General features: G+C 50.4%; 1 protein-coding gene across 1 annotated transcript in view; it reads left to right on the top strand.

The window, feature by feature from the left end:
* The window catches only part of ELAVL1 (ELAV like RNA binding protein 1), a 47,413-nt gene extending 42,351 nt beyond the window's left edge, over window positions 1-5,062 (top strand). Inside the window, exon 6 of the mRNA XM_030935902.1 lies at window positions 458-5,062. Coding sequence (XP_030791762.1) covers window positions 458-782 — 325 coding nt within the window. The 3' untranslated portion in view covers window positions 783-5,062. The remainder of the gene's footprint in view (window positions 1-457) is intronic.
* The last annotated feature ends 17,566 nt before the right edge of the window (window positions 5,063-22,628 follow it).

Raw genomic sequence — 22,628 nt, 5'->3', positions numbered from 1 at the left:
TGCAAAATCTGGAAAAAGGAGTTCAGCCCCTGCACATACCCCACAGTACGAGGAGAGTTTCCTCCAGGGAGAGCTGAGGCTGTCAGCGCCTGCAGAGTGTTTCTACCCTCAATGGAGGACCAGGAGAAGCGCCCATCATCTAAAATGTGGGGAACCGCAGGAACCCCTAAACAGAAACCCCCACATACACAGTGGGAGGAGTGGAGGTCACCAACCAGCCCCTCAGAGTCAGCTCCCTATAGAACAGGGTCCCGCCCCTCCATTACCATATTTAATTCCTTCCAGTTTAAAACAGTGTCGTGGTTTTGACCCATGCAGGTGTCTCGACTGTGAGCACCTCGTGGCTGCGCAGAGCGGGATGGGGCCCAGCGGCCATGGTCAGCATGCGTCCAGGCCTTGCCCCATCACCAGGCTGCCTGCGCTGACCGTGGCCTGACGCTTGCTCTCTGTCCGCCAGGTTCTCCCCCATGGGCGTCGATCACATGAGCGGTCTCTCTGGCGTCAACGTGCCCGGAAACGCCTCCTCCGGCTGGTGCATTTTCATCTACAACCTGGGGCAGGACGCCGATGAGGGGATCCTCTGGCAGATGTTTGGGCCCTTTGGCGCCGTCACCAATGTGAAAGTGATCCGCGACTTCAACACCAACAAGTGCAAAGGGTTTGGCTTTGTGACCATGACAAACTATGAAGAAGCCGCGATGGCCATAGCCAGCCTGAACGGCTACCGCCTGGGGGACAAGATCTTACAGGTTTCCTTCAAAACCAACAAGTCCCACAAATAACTCGCTCATGCTTTTTTTTTGTACGGAATAGATAATTAAGAGTGAAGGAGTTGAAACTTTTCTTGTTAGTGTACAACTCATTTTGCGCCAATTTTCACAAGTGTTTGTCTTTGTCTGAATGAGAAGTGAGAAGGTTTTTATACTCTGGGATGCAACCGACATGTTCAAATGTTTGAAATCCCACAATGTTAGACCAATCTTAAGTTTCGTAAGTTATTTCCTTTAAGATATATATTAAACAGAAATCTAAGTAGAACTGCATTGACTAACCAGTCCCTCTGGATGGTGGTGAACCTGAAGCATGCTTTAACCTCTAAGACTGTCTAACACGCGTTTCATTCAATGTCTCCACAGACTGGGTAGCAAAAAAAAATCACCTTTTAGTTTTAGTTTTTAATCTAAAGATGTTAGACAGATGCTGAGTGTGCGTTTTCTCAACCGCTTCAACATTGTAAGCGATGTATGCTTTGGTTGACAGGAAGTTCCTTTTCCAGGCAGGTCCCGTTGCCACCTCCTGCTCACTCAGTCCCGGGCTCTGCCAAGTGGTCCTGGGAATGGCGGTGGGCCTGTCCAGCGTGGGCCACCACTGGGGCCAGGGGCCGCATGCCGGGCGGGCCCTCCAGAGAAGGACACAAACGTGTTTTGTAAGCCCAGGCACCAATAGGAATGGACCAAAGAGTTTCAGGGAAACTCCAGTATATTCCAGAGTTAGATCTAAGCTCCAGGCACGCCTGAAGATGTGTTGCTACTCTGATGCCCCGAGTTTCTGTCCACACATTGCATGCACAGCGCCCCACACATTGGATACTGTTGTTCACGATAATTTCTCCCGTTTTCCAGAGCATTTAACACAGCTTGGAGGCGTAAGATAGCTCTGTTTTTTAATAACACAGAAACATTTGAGCATTGTATTTCTCGCATCCCTTCTCGTGAGCGCTTAGACCTTTTTCTGTTTTAGTCAGATTTTGTTTTGGAATTTTGCTTTTGTATGAACACTCAGCAGAAAAGTACTTACTTCTTGCCAGTTATCTATTAACCAAAACCTTTGATTTGTAGTTTTAAAGATTAACCCTCAAAGTTCTCTTCATAACTGCCTTGACATTTTGGGTTGTTCTGTTCTGTTAATTTTCTTTTGCTTTTTTGTGTTTTTTGTTTGTTTTTACTTTTGCATTTAAGACCATTAAATTTGATTTTGTTTTGCTCGAATTTTGTTTTGTTTTTTATTTTACCTTTTCTTTCTTTTTGGCTAGGGAAGGTGCAGGCGGCCCAGCATTCAGGGAGGAGTCATAAGATCTTAAGAAACCAATACTTGCCTCAAGCAAAAGCATTTCTGAATATGTGACGCAGAAATGTGCAGTTACAGGCTGGTGGCTTTTAAACCGGGAGCCGGAAGGAAGGGTGAAAGAGAAAGCCTGTGAAATAGGCAGGGCCAGATCGCCCAAAACTCCTCAGGACTGGGATCTGGCATTTATAAATAACTAGTATACAGAGAGAATCACAAACAGGATAACTTAGTACCAGCAGTTTTTAACCTTGACGTGAGACTAAAACGTGACCGTAGGCTGTTTTTTAATTATTGCTCTCATGAGATGACGGCTGTATTTATCTGTTTATTTATACCGATCTATTTATTTATTTATTTATTGAAGTGGGAAATTGAGCAATAGGCAGGCACCACCGTCCCCAGAGCAGGTCAGCATCTCAAGAGGCCCCTGGACAATTGAGGATGCCCATCCCCTCCTCTTTCCCTGATCTTTTACTGAGGGGCTGTGTGCGCGATCCTTGCAAATTGATGATGTTGCCATCTGTACCCAGGCCGCGTCTCATAAAAGTCGGCCTGGTGCCAGAGAGGACCTCCTTTCTCCCACAGAATCCCAGATCCTCAGGAAAAGCCAAAACCGAGGCCCATTTGCCCAGATTTGACACAAAAGAGGGTCCCTGCTCTGTTGCCGGAGAGCAGTCTCCACCCTGGGACCAGAATGTTTTCCTGGAAAAAGAAGCCTTTCAGGTTTCCCCGGGCCAAATAGAAGGTGGGAGCCAACATCTTCATATGGAAGGTGGGAGCCAACACCTTCAGATGGAAGGTGGGAGCCAACACCTTCTGATGGAAGGTGGGAGCCAACACCTTCTGATGGAAGGTGGGAGCCAACATCTTCTGATGGAAGGCTGGATTCCCGCTTCTGAAACTCCCCCTGGAGTCTCACTGCCATACATGCCCGTAGCTAGCATTCAACAGAGAACTCTCTGTCTTAAGCTTCAACTGTGAAAATGATGACGGGCTTGTAGCCAGCACCTCAGCTTCTTTCCTCGCCCCCTTTTATCTGAATCCTATCAGTTGTTCTGATGCTGGGACAGGTGAGAAGAAACTGTGAAGTGTATGAGCCTTTGAGAGTTCCCTGAAGTTTCTCAGTTCAGGAACATTCTCATTGTATGTGGTCTCCGCTGTTTGAACAGCCTTCTAGCTAAAAAATTCCAATGCCTTTATTTGGGAGTCTTAACTTGCAAGCTTGTGGAAGGATTTAGCTTTTGAACTGTCACTCCTGAAAAGCAATCTCCGTTCCCATCGAGGTTCTAGTTGCTGGCCCTGTGCCCTCAAAGTTCATTACATCTTGCCAAGGCCTGTTTGCAAAGGGGAGATCCCTTTTCTTAAAAAAAGGCACAACTCAAAAGAAACCATTTCTGTAAAAATTTTACATAGATGAGTCATATTTGTATTTAACAAAAGTGAGTGCTCTCCTTTTATTTGGGAATTTCGATGAAAAAGGGTTCAGAGTAGATAATGTTCATTTATCAAAAACCTGGTTTGGGAAATACCAAAGAGGCTTTGATTGAATTCCCTTTTGACCTGTGTGTGACTTCCTCCGGTAGTTAGAGCCCAGGCAACTCCGAATTTGTGAACCTGCTTCCTGACGAATTCTCCCTTGTTCCCCCTTGGCTCTGCCATTATTTCGTTTTCAGTGTGATTTGCCAAGCCACAGTTTTCTGTGCTGGCTGTGCCTCTAGTCACAGCTCTGTGACTGATTCCCTCCCGGGTGCTGAGTCCCCTCCTTAGCCACTATCCTGCGTGAATATCCTGAAATTCATGGACTTCCTCAGGGGCCTGCCCGCAGGTGATGCTGGGTGGGTTCCACCACCTTCTCCTGGAAGGTGAGCCTTTTCCTGGCCAAGGGCAGCTGCCTTAACCTCTGAGAGTCTGCGCTTGGCCTTAGTCCTGGAGACCCAGTCTCCAGGGACTGAATCGTGCTGCTGTCGGGAGCCAAGGCCGGCCCTTTGGAGCTGGCAGCCCAGGGGTCCCTGCTGGATCAGAGAAATAGAAGCACCCGAAGATGGTTAGTGGCAATTCCTTGACCAGTTTGCTTCCAAACGAAGGCCATATGTCCACCAGGCATTGAAAAGACATGACTTACCCAGTCCTGCATCGGACTTGAAAATCGAAATTGACATCACTCAGCTGTTACATTTCACATCCCATTCAGCCGGGTTTTATTTCCATGTGCTTTTCGCAGCCTTCCTGTGTTGGATGAAAGAGAATAAGAATTCAGCTGACAGGAGGCCTCTATCCTCTGTCCCTCCACCCCTCCCTCCACCTCAATCCCCTCCCATCTTCCCCAGACCTACCTCACCTACTAGGACCTGAGGCAGCTCCTTAGCAGAGACCCCTGGGGTTCAGCAGACTCGGGGGGTCAGGGAGTCCTGTCCCCAAACTTCCCAAGACAGCCCTGAAGTCACAAGTGCTTTTTTTTTTGAGTGGCATTGGCAATTGGCATGTAACGATGGCAGTAGAATCTGCATCTCGGATCCCAGGCAGGGTTCACGTTTCCAAACCTTTTGAGTTCCCCTGACTTCTAATGGCCGGATCCTATTTTTCTACCTTTCAGTGACATCATTCAGGTTTTTTTCTTGGCCATTTAAAAAAAGCAATTTTTTTTTCTCACTTGTAAGTCACCGCCAGTACCTAAGTTTGGCTAACGGAGACTTTGACAGGACTGGATTTTTCTTCCACTAGAAGAGAAGGCTTTTCCGTTGGTTTGGGGCCACCTCTTTGACCATGACCATGTGATGTTCCGTTTACAGTGACTTGCTTTGGGGGAGGGGAGGCTCTCTTAACCGATTCCCATGTTGTACAGTAGATGGTTAGACCTTTTGTATATTAGCGTGTTTTAAGTTATTGATTTGTTTTATATAAAATAATTTATTTTTCAGGTGCCATTTTTCATTTTAACTTTGTTTTTACATGGGTTTGTTTTCAATAAAGTCTGACACTGGTGTCCAAAAGTCAACAACAAAATGAATCCCATTGTGTTCTTTTGAAGATGCTTATGTAACTTTTAAGTTTTTTAAATTATTTCCAGAAAAAAAAAAAAAAGAAAGAAAGAAAAGCCCTCACCGGTTTTCCATCAGCCCATTGCCTTTTTATTTTTATTTTTAATCCTTGTGAATAAATGTTCTGTAGTGTTTTAGGAGGAAAAAGCAAACCTAGATTTTGATAACCCAGAAGACTTCAGAGTAATAAAGAAACTTTGAAAGAAGACCATTTTTCAAAATTTTAGTGAAGTGTGAATATTTTTTGTCAATGGCTTTCTCAAAGAGAATGAAACTTTTGCACCATTTTCAGAGTTTTTATAGAGATGCCAAATTGATATATTTACATGTAATGGAAACATGAAAAAGTTTTATTAAACAATTGTTCATAGCTGTGTAGACATTTTAATTCAGTTTCCAAAGCTCTCAAAAAAGCGTATTTTTGAAGTACGGAGTGATGCGGTTTGGGGCGTGGCTTACAGTTCCAAACGACTCAATTGTCCGGATACTCAGTTCTTTCTACAGGTATCAGGTTCGTGTTAAACGCTGTATGTTAACTATGACTGGAATTCTGTGATATTTTGGTAATAAATGAAGTGGGATCATTGAGATGTGCTGGTGTAGGGGTGATGGTGTGTCACTTGTGAGCAGCCCACAGCCCAGTAATAGAGTGCTAGGGGATGGGGACCTCCTCCCTCCAAGGTAAGCCTGGGCCAGGCCCTGGGAGCCCACGAGGGGACACCCACTTCGGGTGTGCCCTGTGCTGGCTCACCCACGGCCCTTCAGCTCCCATCCAGATGCCCCTCTTCTCTAGGTTCACAGGTCAGTGGGCCCACTGAGTGGCCCCTGGATATGGCCCCCCTCCGTCTGCTTCCCACACCAGTGCTCCCCGAACAGTGACCCAGGGATCCTGCCTCTTCCCCCATCTGTATGTGGAACCATAGTCACTTGCGAGCCCTGGGACCGTCCTGAGTGTCCCCTCCGTGAGACTGATCTCCTTTGGGATGGGAATGGTTAGGGGTCTCAAGGTCAGAGAGTCCAGGTTCAAATCCTGGCTCTGACACCACTCCCCAGCGTGCGACCCGGGGGAAAGTCTCTGGCTCTCTGAGTCTCCGCTCTACCCTCTGTGAAATGGGTCCACGCTGCCCACCCCCTCCAGATCCTCAGGAAAATGAGATCAAGTAGGAATGGTGACAGTTGCTACCAAGACTCCGCCGAGGACTGGATGGTCGTGCCCAGCACCCAGAGAGTTGAGCTAACATAGGCCACGGGCGGGCCTCTCGGAAAGCATTTACGGAGCCCATTTTCAAGTTGCTGGTTTCTCTATTGCTTGTGGGTCTTGTGGGTCTGCGTTCACCATCTTCTCTTCCAGACGTGACTGATCCCTCGGCTTCCGGGAAAACGCCGTGTTATCCGACACCACCTGGGGCCAAAGGGCCAGGGTGGTGCTCTAGCCAGAGCCCTGACAGTGCTCAGGGCTGTCCCTCAGCTGTTCAGAGCCCAGGGGCCTCTGGGCAGCTCCCACAGGCTCAGGCTAGTGGATCTCCTGACCGCCCAACCTGTAAACCCAGGAGAAGGGGTCTGGGTGTCTGCGCCTCCCAAACTTAAGAATGCATCTGCCTCCCACAGGGGAGCATCGTTTCAAAGCAGATTCAGCTTCTGCAGGTCTGGTGTGGGCCTGGAAATCTGCATTTCTTTCTTTTCTTTCTTTCTCTTCTTTCTTTCTCTTTTCTCTCTTTTCTTTTTTGTTTTCTTTTTTTTTTTTTTTTCCTTAAGACAGAGTCTCGCTTTGTTGCCCAGGCTGCACTGCCGCAATCTCGGCTCACTACAACCTCCACCTTCTGGGCTCAAGCAATTCTCCTGCTTCAGCCACCCGAACAACTGGGATTACAGGCCCACGCCACCATGCCCGGCTAATTTTTGTATTTTTAGTAGAGATGGGGTTTCACCACGTTGGCCAGGCTGGCCTCAAACTCCTGGCCTCAGGTGATCCACCCGCCTCAGCCTCCCAAAGTGCTGGGAGTACAGGTGTGAGCCACGGCGCCTGGCCTGAGAACCTGTATTTCTCCTGGGTGACGCCAGTGTCAGAGACTCACCTAGAGAAGCAAGAAGTTTAGAGGAGTCCCCTATGTGGGACGAACCTTAATGAAACCTGACAGCCCCCGTCTCCACCTCTGCTCCAGGGATGGCTTCCATCCCCGCCTCACCCCAGAATTCAGAGCCAGAGAGGCCCAGCCCCGAGCGAGGCCCCTGTGCACGGCAGGCGACACTCAGGTTCCACCAGACCTCTCCAGACCCCTGCCTCTATGGGGGCTGGTTTCATTGCTCCCTTCAAGGTCAAGGGTCTGAGGCATGCATCCTTTTGTCCTTGGGTTTTGTGTGTGTGTGTGTTTCAACCTCAATAATTTCTTAGCACAATTTAAAAGGATTTCTGGAAGAGAAAGAGAAACAGATGCCTGCATTGTCCAGAGAACCACGGTTTGTGTTCAGTAATACGAGAGCCAAGCTGTGACATGAGAGTGTTTTTATTGGGGTGGGGGGAGCACAGCGAATAGACCTCAACCGTCTGCTGCCCCAGGTCCTCTGACTTCAGGAAGCCTTTTTTTTTTTTTTTTGAGATGGAGTCTTGCGCTGTCGCCCAGGCTGGACTTCAGTGGCGTGATCTCGACTCACTGCAATCTCCACCTCCCTAGTTCAAGCAATTATCCTGCCTCAGCCTCCCGAGTAGCTGGGATTACAGGCGCACACCACCACTCCCGGCTAATTTTTTGTATTTTTAGTAGAGGCGGGGTTCACCATATTGGCCAGGCTGGTCTCGAACTCCTGACCTCAGGTGATCCTCCCACCTCGGCCTCCCAAAGTGCTGGGATTACAGGTGTGAGCCACCTACCTTGCCTGGCCAGGAAACCACCTTAACGTCCCGCAGCAGCCCTGCGGACGAGGGAGCGCTGGTCCCAGGTTAAGGGATTAAACGTTCTACTCCACCCAGGAGGGCCCACCCATTGAGCAGCAGGGAGAACAGACTGGGCACCCCTGCCCCACACAGTAGGGGTGCTGAGTGCCGGGACGCTCAGGGCAGCGGGGGCAGGGCCTTTAAGGGAGTGACGGGAACAGGAAGAACGCAATAGTGAATGTTAGCTTTTTGCTTTACACAGTACTTTACCGTTCATGCACCCATTTCACAGATGACACAGCGGAACTTGGTGGATTGGAAAACACACACTGTGCTGGTGATAATTTTCTTAGTTTGGCGTAGAGCATCCTGGCTTTCGGCCGCCCCCTTAGTTTTGTGCCTCTGAACTGTTTCAGGGTTTAGACATGGATGGGAAGTTGAGGGTGGGCAGGAGGCTGAGTACTGCCTGCATGACCTGCAGGGGTAGACAGGGCTCAGGGGCTCACATTCAGACACCAGGGGGCCTGGACATCTCCCATGCTCGCGCCACAGGTCTTGCGGCTGCCCCAAACCAAGCCAGGAAATCCCCCCTCGAGTTCCTCCAAGGAGAAGAGACGGCTCCCGATCCCCGCCCCACCCCAGAATTCAGAGCCCGAGAGGCCCAGCCCCGAGCCAGGGCCCTGTGTGTTGCGGGGGACGCTCGAGTTCCACCAGACCCCTCCGGACGCCCGCCTCTCGTGGGGGCTATTTCCATTGCTCCCTTCAAGGTCAAAGGTCTGAGGCCTGCATCCTTTTTCCCTTGGGCTTCGTGTGTGTGTGTTTCAACCTCAGTAATTTCTTAGCACAATTTAAAAGGATTTCTGGAAGAGAAGGAGAAACTGACACCTGTGTTGTCTGGAGAACCACGGTTTGTGTTCAGTAATACGAGTCCTGACATGACAGTGTTTTTACTGGGAGGCGAGGGGCGGGGAGGGTGTGGGTTCCCTCCCACCACAGTGTCCTCAGAGCCTGAGGAGTTCTCAACAACCTGTCCTGAGAACTGGTATGAGGAGGGAGGATCGCCTGAGATCAGGAGTTCAAAACCAGCCTGGGCAACATCATGAGAGTCTATCTCTACAAAACATGTAAAAATGAGGCCGGGTATGATGGTTCACACCTGTAATCCCAGCACTTTGGGAGGCTGAGGTGGGCGGATCACTTGAGGTCAGGAGTTCCAGACCAGCGTGCCCAACATGGCGAAACCCCGTCTCTATTAAAAATACAAAAATTAGCTGGGCATGGTGGTGTGTGCCTGTAATCCCAGCTACTCGGGAGACTGAGGCAGAAGAATCGCTTAAACCTGGGAGGTGGAGGGTGCAGAGAGCCCAGATCATGTCACTGCACTCCAGCCTAGGTGACAGAGCAAGATGCTATTAAAAAAAAAAAAAAAAAAAAGCCGAGCACAGTGGCTCAAGCCTGTAATCCCAGCACTTTGGGAGGCTGAGGTGGGAGGATCACCTGAGGTCAGGAGTTCAAGACCAGCCTGGCCAACATAGTGAAACCCCATCTCTACTAAAAATACAAAAATTAGTCAAGCGTGGTGGCGGGTGCCTGTAATCCCAGCTACTTGGGAGACTGAGGCAGGAGAATCACTTGAACTCGGAAGGCAGAGGTTGCAGTGAGTCAAGTTCACGCCATTGCACTCTAGCCTGGGCAACAAGAACGAGACTCCATCTCAAAAAAAAAAAAAAAAAAAAAGGCCAGGAGTGGTGACATGCACCTGTATTCCCAGCTACTTGGGAGGCTGAGGTAACAGGATCACTTGAGCCCAGGAGTTCGAGGCTGCAGTGAGCTATAAAAGAAAAAAAAGGAAAGGAAAAATGTGCAGGGCCTGTTGGTCAAAGATGACTAAATTTCTTTTTTTTTTTTTTTTTTTTTTTTTTTTTTGAGACGGAGTCTCGCTCTGTCGCCCAGGCTGGAGTGCAGTGGCGCAATCTCGGCTCACTGCAAGCTCCGCCTCCCGGGTTTACGCCATTCTCCTGCCTCAGCCTCCCGAGTAGCTGGGACTACAGGCGCCTGCCATCTCGCCCGGCTAGTCTTTTGTATTTTTTAGTAGAGACGGAGGTTCACCGTGTAGGCCAGGATGGTCTCGATCTCCTGACCTCGTGATCCACCCGTCTCGGCCTCCCAAAGTGCTGGGATTACAGGCTTGAGCCACCGCGCCCGGCCTGAGAAATTTCAAAATGGTTGCTGGGTGCAGTGGCTCACACCTGTAATCCCAGCACTTTGGGAGGCCAAGGCAGGTGGATCACGAGGTCAGGAGTTCAAGACCAGCCCGACCAATATGGTGAAACCCCATCTCTACTAAAAATACAAAAATTAGCCAGGCGTGGTGGCGGGTGCCTGTAATCCCAGCTACTCGGGAGGCTGAGGCAGGAGAATCAGTTGAACCCAAGAGGCAGAGGTTGCAGGGAGCCGAGATTGTGCCACTGCACTCCGGCCTCGGCAACAGAGCAAAACTCCGTCTCAAAAAGAAAAAGGAATTTCAAAATGGCAACAGAAAGCATTAACCCAAGTGGAGGGGCCCTCGAAGAGCAGCTGCTGAAGGCCCTGGCTGGGGAATTCTCTCCCAGATGCCTGAGGCAATTGAGTCTCCGCTCAGAACTTTTCAGTTCATCTTAGGACTCCTTGTGGACCGTGACCTTTCACCTTCATTGCAAGGATGCCATTTTGTCTGTTTGGGTTTCTCACGGTAAGGGATGTTAATGCTGGGGGATGGTGGGGGAAGAGGAAGAGGAGGAAAGGGAGGAGGGGGAGGAGAGGAAGCAGAAGGGAGGGGAAGGAGAGGGAGGAGGAGAGGAGGGGGAGGAGAGGGAGGAAGGGGAGGAGGAGAGAGAGGAGAAGGAGGAAGGGGAAGAGGAGGGAGGGAGGAGGAGGAAGGGGAGGAGGAGGGAGGGAGGAGGAGAGGGAGGAGGAGGAGGAGAGGGAGGAGGAGGAGGAGAGGGAGGAGGAGGTGGAGGAGGACAGGTAGGAGGAATGGAATGGCAGTCGGCCGAGGACCTGTGGAATGCGTGGGGCCTGGGTCAGGAGAGGAAATTGCAGCTGAGAGAGCCAGTGCATGGAGGGAGGAGAGGGAGCAGGCCTGGGTAAGGCCACTGAATCAGGCTCCTTTCCAGTTGATGGAACCCAGGATAAAAGATTGGGGGAAGGGTGTACCTAGGAAGGGGCAGTTGACAAGGGGATTTGTGACAGGCCCCAGTGCCAGTTTCTATCAAGTCAAGCCTCATGGAGACAGGCCTGTGGGTCCTCAGCGAAAGCCACGCATCCCCCAACCCATAGCACGTGGCTGGCCACTGGCCAGCGTCAAAGACCTGGGGAAGTCGAGACCGTGGAAATAGCCTGTGATGGACCTGAGACCTCTCAGGAGAGATGCCCGAACCCCCCCACCCCGCCCAATAGGGCCGAGGGCCTCCGGAAAGTCTGGAATGCAGGCAGGAGGAAATGATGCCTTGGCCACAGCCAGTTTTGAATTTTTTGAGAGACAGTGTCTCACACTGTGTCACCCAGGCTAGAGTGGACATCATCATAGCTCACTGCAGCCTTGATATCCCGGGCTCAAGCGATCCTCCTACCTCAGCCTCCCGAGTACATGGGACTACAGGTACATGCCACTACACCCTGCTATTTATTTTATTAATTGTATTTTAATTTTTTTCTTTTTCTTTTTCTTTCTCTTTTCTTTTCTTTCCCCTTCCCTCCCCTCCCCTCCCCTCCCCTCCCCTCCCCTCCCCTCCCCTTCCCTTCCCTTCCTTCCCTCCTTCCTTTCTTTCTTTCTTTCTTTCTTTCCTTCTTTCTTCTTTCTTTTTTTTTTTTTTGGCACAGAGTCTCACTCTGTTGCCCAGGCTGGAGTGCAGTGTCGCAAACTTGGCTCACTACAACCTCCGCCTCCCGGGTTCGAGCAATTCTGTGCCTCAGCCTCCTGAGTAGCTGGGACTACAGGCACCCGCCACCATGCCCAGCTAATTTTTGTATTTTTAGTAGAGACGGGATTTCACCATCTTGGCCAGGCTGGTCTTGAATTCCTGACCTCAGGTGATCCACCTGCCTCGGCCTTCCAAAGTGCTGGGATTACAAGCGTGAGGCACCGTGCCCGGCTTCTATTTTAATTTTTGAGACAGGGTCTCCCTTTGTCGCCTAGGCTGGAGTGCAGTGATACAATCACAGCTCACAGCAGCCTTGAACGCCTGGGCTCAATCACTCCTCCCACTTCAGCTTCCCGAGTAACTGGGACCACAGGCATGTGCCACTATGTGCAGCTGACAGATTCTCTTTTACATGCTAGCTGCGTGGCCCGGGGCAACCCCCTTCAGCTCTGGAAGGCTTGGGCATGCACCGCTTTGGTATAAGAGAGCTAATGATAGCCCCTGCCTCCCAGGGTTGCTGGGTTCGTGTTAAATAAGATACGGCCTCCAATGGCCAGGCAGACACTTTGGCACAGAGGAGACAGGCACTAGTGCCAGCAGCTATAATTATACCTTGAGAAGGAGAACCGGAGATGGAGGAGTCTGCCGGGTAGAAGGTACAGAAGTGAAAAGGAAGCCAGACAGAAGGCAGACAGATGGCAGAGGCCTGCAGGCAGCAGCCAATGCGAGTGGGTGGGGGCCGGGAGCCAGAGGGAAGAGGCTGAGGGGCACCTGCATTGGTTTGCTCGGCCTGCAGGTAACAGAACACTCAGATCCCGTGGCTTCAGCAGTAGAGATGCATTGTCTCACAGTCCTGGAGGCTAGAAGTTTGAGATCAAGGTGACAGTAGGGTCCCTTTCTTCTGAGGCCTCTCTCCTTGGCTGGCAGATGGCCGTCTTCTTGTGTCTTCCCACAGTCATTCCTCTGTGTGTATCTGTGTCCTAATCTCCGCTTCGTTTTTTGCGGGGTGGCGGGGGACGAAGTCTCACTCTATCGCCCAAGCTGGAGTGTAGTGGCGCAATCTTGGCTCACTGCAACCTCCACCTCTCAGGTTCAAGTGATTCTCCTGCCTCACCCTCCAGAATAGCTGGGACCACAGGCACACGCCACCACGCCCGGCTAATTTTTGTATTTTTAGCAGAGATGGCGTTTCACTATGTTGGCCAGGCTGGTCTTGAACTCCTGACCTTGTGATCCACCCACCTTGGACTCCCAAAGTGCTGAGATTACAAGCTTGAGCCACTGCACCTGGCCTATTTCTGCTTCTTTTGTTTGTTTGTTTTTGTTTGTCTGTTTTTGAGACAGTTTTCCTCTTGTTGCCCAGGCTGGAGTGCAATGGCGTGATCTCAGCTCACTGCAACCTGCACCTCCGGGTCCAAGCGATTCTCCTGCCTCAGACTCCCGAGTAGCTGGGATTACAGGTGTGAGCCAGCACGCCTGGCTAATTTTGTGTTTTTAGTAGAGACAGGGTTTCTCCATGTTGGTCAGGCTGGTCTCGAAATCCCGACCTCAGGTGATCCTCCTGCCTCGGCCTCCCAAAGTGCTGAGATTACAGATGTGAGCCACCGCGCCCAGCCCAATCTCTGCTTCTTATAAGGACACCAGTTGTGCTGGATTAGGGCCCATACCCTAATAACCTAATTTATTTATTTATACTTTTTTTATTTTTTATTTTTATTTATTTGTTTTGAGACAGAGTCTCGCTCTGTTGCCCAGGCTGGAGTGCAGTGGCGCAATCTCCACTCACTGCAAGCTCCGCCTCCTGGGTTCTCCCCATTCTCCTGCCTCAGCCTCCCGAGTAGCTGGGACTACAGGCACCCGCCATCACACCCGGCTAATTTTTTGCATTTTTAGTAGAGACAGGGTTTCACCATGTTAGCCAGGATGGTCTCAATCTCCTGACCTCGTGATTCGCCTGCCTCGGCTTCCTAAAGTGCTGGGATTACAGGCGTGAGCTACCGCGCCTGGCCTATTTTTGTTTTTTGAGATGGAGTCGCTCTCGTTGCTGAGGCTGGAGTGCAGTGGTGCAATCTAAGCTAAATGCAACCTCCGCTTCCCAGGTTCAAGTGGTTCTACTGCCTCAGCCTCCGGAGTACCTGGGACTACTAGACACCCACCACCACGCCTGGCTAATTTCTGTATTTTTAGTAGAGACACGTTTTCACCACGTTGGCCAGGCTGGCCTTGAACTCCTGACATCAAGCGATCCATCCACCTCAGCCTCCCAAAGTGCTGGTATTACAGGCGAGAGTGACCACACCCGGCCCCATTGTACTTTAGTTACCCGGAGTGCAGTGGCGCAATCACTGCAGCCTCTCACTTCTGGTCTCAAGCAATCCTCCCGCCTCAGCCTCCACAGTAGCTGGGACCACAGCCACTCTGTACCTACACCTGGCTAATTTTTTTTTTTTTTTGTAGAGATAAGGTTTCACCATGTTGCCCAGGCTGTTCTCGAACTCGTGAGCTAAGCCTCCCAAAGTACTGGGATTACAGGTGTGAGCCACCGTACATACCCTGCCTATTTTTAATTTTTATGGGTGCATAGTAGGTGTATATACTTATGGTCTACAGGACGTATGTTGATACAGGCATGCGATGCAGAATAATCACATCACAGTAGCTGGGTGCGGTGACTCACGCCTATAATCCCAGCACTTTGGGAGGCCAAGGTGGGTGGATCACCCGAGGTCAGGAGTTCAAGACCAGCCTGACCAACATGGTGAAACTCCATCTCTACTAAAAATTCGAAAATTAGCCGGGCGTGGTGGTGGGTGCCTGTAATTCCAGTTACTCAGGAGGCTGAGGCAGGAGAATCGCTGGAACCCAGGAGAAGGAGGTTGCAGTGAGCCAAGATCATACCACTGCACACAGAATGAGGCTCGGTGTCAACGACAAAACAAAAACAAAAATTTTGCTAAGAGAGTAGATCTCACATTAAATGTGCTTTGGTTTTTTTGTTTTTGTTTAAGACGGGGGTCCCCAGCCCCTCAGCCATGAACTGGTACCTGTCTGTGGCCTGTGAGGAACTGGGCCACAGAGCAGGAGATGAGTAAGCAGGCAGCGAAGCTTCATCTGTATTTACAGCCGCTCCCCATCACTTGAGCCTCCTGTAAGATCAGCAGCAGCATTAGATTCTCATAGGAGTGCAAACTGTTAGGAATAACACTTAAAATTTTAAGGAAATTCGGCCGGGTGCGTTGGCTCAAGCCTGTAATCCTAGCACTTTGGGAGGCCGAGACGGGTGGATCACGAGGTCAGGAGATCGAGACCATCCTGGCTAACACGGTGAAACTCCGTCTCTACTAAAAAAAATACAACAAAAACTAGCCAGGCGAGGTGGCAGGTGCCTGTAGTCCCAACTACTCCAGAGGCTGAGGCAGAAGAATGGCCTAAACCTGGGAGGCGGAGCTTTCAGTGAGCTGAGATCCGGCCACTGCACTCCAGCCTGGGCAACAGTGCGAGACTCCGTCTCCTAAAAAAAAAAAAAAAAAAAAAAAAAAAAAAAATTTTAAGGCAATTGAACACTAAATTTATGTTTGTGCAGAGGGGTTTTGGGCCAGTTGTTATGAGTATACTTGAACAAAGGGGCACCAGAGCCTTTATTTTTGACACAAGTTTTGTTTTTGTACCCTTTTTTATTGGCCAGGGTCGGGTTGTATAATTTAATTTTGGTTGGCTAAACATTTGATCTTTTTTTTTTTTTTTTTGAGGAGGAGTCTCGCTGTGTCGCCCAGGCTGTTGCAGTGGCGCTATCTCAACAATATGCTGTATCAATGAGCACCCGGGTGCAGGCGGGCTGAGGCCTAAGATGGCGTCAGCACCCAATAAGGATGGGGTTTTATGGTCTCCTGTAAACATGAAGTGCCCCAGTCTAATGTAACTGCTATGTGGTACCCAGATGGCCTCTGTCTCCATCTTCAGGGATAGGTGTCTTCCAGCCAGGCTCACTCCCTATTGCTGCAGTCTTGCTGGCGCTCGTTGCTGGTGCAGCTGGCCTTGCACCTTGTGACTGGGCCCGAGAAAGGAGGAGTTCCTCCTCCCTTCAAGCTTTCAGGCCCTGGGGAGAATCTTTCAAACACAAGCTCAGGGCTCCCCCTAGATTCTACATGGTAGTAAGTTGTATAATTATCACATACTACAATGTGATAATAAAGTACATCTGTGGAAAAATTGTCTTCCACAAAACCGCTCCCTGATGCCAAAGTAGTTAGGGACTGGGTTTAAAACATGGGGTCTCAATATCCTATTTACCGTGATACCATGTCAGGAATTGGTGGGGTTCGTGGTCAATGCTGACTTCAAGAAGTAAACTGCAGACCCTCACACTCAGTGTTACAGTTCTTAAACAAGATGTGTCCAGAGTTTGTTCCTTCAGATGCGTCCGCAGTTCATTCCTTCTGGTGAGTTCGTGATCTCGCTGACTTCAGGACCCAAGCCGCAGACCCTCACTGTGAGTGTCACAACTCTATAAAAGCAGCATGTCTGGAGTTGTTTGTTCTTCCTAGTGTGTTCGTGGCCTCATGAGCTTCAGGTGTGAAGCTACAGATTTGACAGTGAGTATTGTAGCTCACAAAAGCAGCGTGGACCCAAAAAACAAACACCAGCAAGACTTGTTATAAATAAAGAGTGAAAAGAACTAACCCTCCACAAAGAAAGAAAAACTCCAAGCAGGTTCCTGCTGGTGGTTCCGCAGCCCTGCTTTTATTCCCTTATCGGACCCCACCCACATCCTGCTGATTGGTCCATTTTATAGAGCGCTGATTGGTCTATTTTACAGAGAGCTGATTGGTCCATTTTGACAGAGTGCTGATTGGTGCATTTACAATCCCTGAGCTAGACACAGAGTGCTGATTGATGCATTTACAATCCTTTAGCTAGACATAAAATTTCTCCAAGTCCCCACCAGATTAGCTAGACACAGAGCACTGATTGGTGCATTTACAAACCTCGAGCTAGACACAGAGTGGTGGCATTGGTGCATATACAATTCTCCAGCTAGACATAAAAGTTCTCCAAGTCCGCACCCGCCTCAGGAGTCCAGCTGACTTCGACTAGTGGATGCCTGGCTGGCACCAGGGGGCGGAGCTGTCTGTCAGTCCAGCGCCGCCTACCGGCGCTCCTTAGCCGTTGGGCGGTCCATAGGACCAGGCGCCAGGGCGCAGGGGGCGGCGCCCGTCGACGAGGCTCAGGCCGCGCGGGAGCCCACCGCGGGGCGGGGGACTCTCGCATGGCGGGCTGCAGGTCCTGAGCCCTGCCCCGCGGGGCGGTGGCTGAGGCCTGGCAAGAATTCGAGCACGACGGAGGCGGGCCGGCAGTGCTGGGGGACCGGGCACACTCTCCGCAGCTGCTGGCCCGGGTGCTAAGCCCCTCACTGCCCGGGACCGGTGGCGCCGGTGGGCTGCTCCGAGTGCGGGGCCTGCAGAGCCCGCGACCACCTGGAACTCGCGCTGGCCCGCGAGCGCCGTGCGCAGCCCCGGTTCCCGCCCGCGCCTCTCCCTCCACACCTCTGGGCAAGCAGAGGGAGCCGGCCAGCCCAGAAAGGGGCACCTACAGTGCAGCGGCAGGCTGAAGGGCTCCTCAAGCATGGCCAGAGCGGACACCGAGGCCGAGGAAGCGCTGAGAGCGGGCGAGGGCCGCCAGCACGTTGTCACCTCTCAATATGTTTTTTTTGTTTTGTTTTGTTTTTTTGCGACAGAGTCTCACTCTGTCACCCAGACAGAGTGCTGGGATTACAGGTGTGAGCCACTGCGTCTGGCCCTCTTAGCAAAATTTTTAAGTGCCCGGGATAATATTGGTAACTACAGGCAAGTTTTTTGTTTCTTTTGGTTTTTTTGAGACAGAGTCTTGCCCTGTCACCCAGGCTGGAGTGTAGTGGCGCGATCTCGGCTCACTGCAAGCTCCGCCTCCTGGGTTCATGCTACCATTCCCTGCCTCAGCCTCCCCAGTAGCTGGGAATACAGGCGCCCGCCACCGTGCCCGGCTAATTTTTTTTTTTGTATTTTTAGTAGAGACGGGGTTTCAACGTGTTAACCAGGATGGTCTCCATCTCCTGACCTTGTGATCCGCCTGCCTTGGCCTCTCAAAGTGCTGGGATTACAGACTTGAGCCACCGCACCTGGCCAGGCAAGATGTTAATATAGCCAATCTGTAGAATGTTTCATCTTGCATATCTGAAAATTTTTTTTGAGACAGTCTCACTCTGTCGTCAGGCTGGAGTGCAGTGGCACGATCTTGGCTCACTGCAACCTCCGCCTCCCGAGTTCAAGCGATTCTCCTGCCTCCGCCTCCCGAGTAGCTGGAACTACAGGCGCGCGCCACCACGCCCGGCTAATTTTTGTATTTTTAGTAGAGTCGGGGTTTCACCATGTTGGCCAGGATGGTCTCGATCTCTTGACCTTGTGATCCCCCTGCCTCGGCCTCCCACAGTGCTGGGATTACAGGCGTGAGCCACCGTGCCTGCACATCTGAAACTTTATACCCATTAAACAGACTAAAAAAAAAACACCAAAAAAAACCCCAGAAACAATTCCTGGCCAGACACGGTGACTCACCCCTGTAATCCCGTACTTTCGGAGACTGAGGTGGGCTGATCACATGAGGCCAGCAGTTTCAGACCAGCCTAGGCAACATGGCGAAACCCCATCTCTACAAAAAATACGAAAATTAGGCCAGTCACAGTGCTCATACCTGTAATCCCAGCACTTTGGGAGGCCAAGGCAGGAGGATCCCTTGAGTCCAGGAGTTCGAGACCAGCCTGGGAAACATGGTGAGACCCAGTTTCTACAAAAAAATACAAAAATTAGCCAGGCCAAAATGGCATGTGCCCGTGGTCCCAGCTATTTGGGAGGCTGAGGCGGGAGGATTGCTTGAGCCCTGGAGGCAGAGGTAGCAGTGAGCCGAGATCAAGCCACTGCACTCCAGCCTTGGTGACAGAATGATACCCAATCTCTAAAATTAATTAAATTAAAAATTAATTGGGCTTTGGCGTACATACCTGTGGTCCCAGCTACTTGGGAGGCTGAGGTGAGAGGATCGCTTGAGCCCAGGAAGTTAAGGCTGCAGTGAGCTATGATCACACCACTGCACCTCCACGTTGGTGACAGAGCAAGACTCTGTCCCTAAATAAATAAATAAATATATATATATATATATATATGGAGGAAACTTCTGCAGATTAAAGGTGACTAAGATATATGACAACCAAATGCAATAAGTGAAAGTACATTATATCCTAGATTTTTTATTTTTATTATTTTTTAAATATTTTATTTTATTATTATTTTTTTGAAACGAAGTCTTGCTCTGTTGCCCAGGCTGGGATGCAGTGGCGCGATTTTGGCTCACTGCAAGCTCCGCCTCCCAGGTTCACACCATTCTGCCTCAACCTCCTGAGTAGCTGGGACTACAGGCTCCCACCACCACGCCCAGCTAATTTTTGTAGAGACGGGGTTTCACCATGTTAGCCAGGATAGTCTCGATCTCCTGACCTCGTGATCCGACTGCCTTGGCCTCCCAAAGTGCTGAGATTACAGGCATGAGCCACCGTGCCTGGCCAATATTTAAAAAAATTTTTTGAGATGGAGCCTCACTCTGTCACCCAGGCTGGAGAGCAGTGGCACGATCCTGGGTCACTGCAACCTTCACCTTCTGGGCTCAAGTGATTCTTCTGCCTCAGCCTCCCCAGTGGCTGGGTTACAGACGTGCACCACCATGCCCAGCTAATTTTTGTATTATTTTTTGTTTTTTTTTAGTAGAGACGGGGTTTCACCATGTTGGCCAGGCTGGTCTCGAACTCCTGACCACAGGCGATCCGCTCACCTCGGCCTCCTAGAGTGCAGGGATTACAGGTGTGAGCCACCACGTCCAGCCCCGTATACTATTGCAATTTTTTTGTAGCTTTGAAGTTTTGCAAAATAAAAAGTTGGGGAAACAAAGCACCCTCCCTCCTTCCCATATGTTCTTCCAGCTGCCATCATTTCACCTTCTGTGCACAGTGAATACTCCTGGGAATAGTGTGTGTCCTGTGTCCCTGTATTCTCAACCACCACTGTGCTGGTGAAATGTTTAATAACTGGCTCACCAGAGAAACAAACCAACCAAAGAGCTCCTGACTTGGAGTGTTTGCCAATTCCTGTGGTGTAAATACTCCCACCACTTGTGGCTGATTTGCTTGTAGCTGATTTCAAGCTACAAACATGGCATCATCAAACAGAATTGGTACACAATGCAGTGACTCACATAATGTAGTATTTCCAGCACACAGACATCATATATGTGAATAACTCCAAGATCAGCCAGGTGCAGTGGCTCGTGCCTGTAACCCCAGCACTTTGGGAGGCCGAGGTGGGAGGATTGAGTGAGCCCAGGAGCTTGAGACCAGACTAGGTAACATAGCAAGACTCCATCTCTACAAAAAGATTATTTATTTATTTATTTATTTATTTATTTATTTATTTATTTACTTATCTGAGACTTAGTTTCGCTCTGTCACTCAGGCTAGAATGCAGTGGTGCAGTCTTGGCTCACTGCAACCTCCACCTCCCAGGTTCAAGCAATTCTCCTGCCTCAGCCTCCGGAGTAGCCGGGATTACAGGCATGCACCACCACATCCGGCTAATTTTTGTATTTTTAATAGAGATGGGGTTTCACCATATTGGCTGGGCTGGTCTCAAACTCCTGGCCTGAAGTGATCCACCCACCTTGGCCTCCCAAAGTGCTGGGATTACAGGCGTGAGCCACCGTGCCCAGCCTGTCTCTACAAAAAATTTAAAAAGTAGCCAGGCTCTGTGGCTTGCGCTGGTCATCCTAGCACTTTGGGAGGTCAAGGTGGGAGGATCACTTGAGCCCAGGAGTTTGAGACTAGCCTGTGCAACATAGAGAGACCCTGTCTCTACAAAAAAATACAAAAATCTGCCGGGCGTGATGGTGCATGTCTGTAGTCCCAGCTACTGGGGAGGCTGAGGTGGGAGGATCACCTGAGCCTGGAAGGTCGAGGCTGCAGTGAGCCGTGCTGGTGCCACTGCACTCCTGCCTGGGCAATACAGTGAGACTCTGTCTCCAAACAAAAACAAAAACCCTCAAAAGCATAGATAATAGTAACATGTAGCAGCATAATTAGGAAGTGATAAATTTTGTGTATTTATTACCTTTGTTCTAATATAATCTGTTTGATTCATAAGTTTATACAATTAATTGTTTACACATTGGCCGTGTTTAGCAAGAGGTTTTGAATTCTTGAAGATGTGCCAGCTGGCTCTTGTGAGTCAGTGCAAGCTGGCTCCAGCATGCGTCTGTAAAACCATCTCCACTCATTGAAATCTGCCTCCCAGGCCCACCACTCAACCAAAACCCCCCTTGCTCATCTCACCAATGACCTCCATATTGCAAAATGCAAATGGCGGTGGCTACATTTCTGTTCTTGCCTTGCCTGAACTGCGTAGCACTTGCCTCTGCTGCTTCCATCTGCCTTCTCCAAGTTCCTCCAGATCGTCTTCCTTTTTTTTTTCCCTTTGATATGGAGTCTTGCTTTGTCGCCCAGGCTGGAGTGCAGTGGTGCGATCTCAGCTCACTGCAACCTCCGCCTCCAGGGTCCAAGCAATTCTCCTGCTTCAGCTTCCCAAGCAGTTGGGACTACAGGCGCCCGCCACCACAGCCGGCTAATTTTTTGTATCGTTAGTAGAGACGGGGGTTCACCATGTTAGCCAGGATGGTCTTGATCCCCTGACCTCATGATTTGCCCACCTCAGCCTCCCACAGTGCTGGGATTACAGGCTTGAGCCACCGTGCCCCGCCTTGAGACAGAGTTTCACGCTTGTTGCCCAGGCTGGAGTGCAATGGTGCCATCTCGGCTCACTGCAACCTCCATGTCCCAGGTTCAAGCGATTCTCCTGCCTCAGCTTCCTGGGTAGTTGGGATTATAGGCATGCACCACCATGCCCAGCTAATTTTGTATTTTTAGCAGAGACGGGGTTTCACCATGTCAGTCAGGCTGGTCTTGAACTCCTGACCTCAAGTGATCCATTGGCCTTGGCCTCCCAAAGTGCTGGGATTACAGGAGTGAGTCACTGTGGCCAGCCTCCCACTTTTTTTTGTTTTTGAGACGGAGTCTCGCTCTGTCGCCCAAGCTGGAGTGCAGTGGCAGGATCTCAGCTCACTGCAAGCTGTGCCTCCCAGGTTCATGCCATTCTCCTGTCTGGAACTCCTGGGCTCAAATGATGCTCATGCCTCAGGCTCCTGATTTGTTGGGATAATAGGACTGAGACACGGATCCTGGATTAAAGGACTCTCCTATCTCCACTTTATCTCTGGGTCTTTGACACGCTCATATGACACCCTGCCTCTGGCTGTTTAATGCTGTAGCCCTGCCCTGCCCTGCCCTGCCCTCTTCCCTTCCCTTCCCTTTTCCCTTCCCTTCCCTCTTCCCTCTTCCCTTCCCTTCCCTTCCCTCTTTCCTTCCCTTCCCTTCCCTCTTTCCTTCCCTTCCCTCTTTCCTTCCCTTCCCTCTTTCCTTCCCTTCCCTCTTTTCTTCCTCCCTCCCTTCCTTCCTCTCACTCTCTCTCTCTCTGTCTTCCTCCCTCCCTCCCTTCCTTCTTTTTTTTTTTTTTTTTTTTTTTTTGACACAGGGTCTCTCTCTGTTGCCCAGGCTGGAGTGTAGTGGCACAATCACTGCTCACTACAGCCTTAACTTCCCGGGCCTCAGCGATCCTCCCA

This window comes from Rhinopithecus roxellana, chromosome 8 (genome assembly GCF_007565055.1).
Source record: "Rhinopithecus roxellana isolate Shanxi Qingling chromosome 8, ASM756505v1, whole genome shotgun sequence".
In the NCBI taxonomy this organism is placed as follows: domain Eukaryota; kingdom Metazoa; phylum Chordata; class Mammalia; order Primates; family Cercopithecidae; genus Rhinopithecus; species Rhinopithecus roxellana.
The sequence above is the reverse complement of the archived record's forward strand: the minus strand, read 5'-3'. Positions and strand labels throughout refer to the sequence as shown.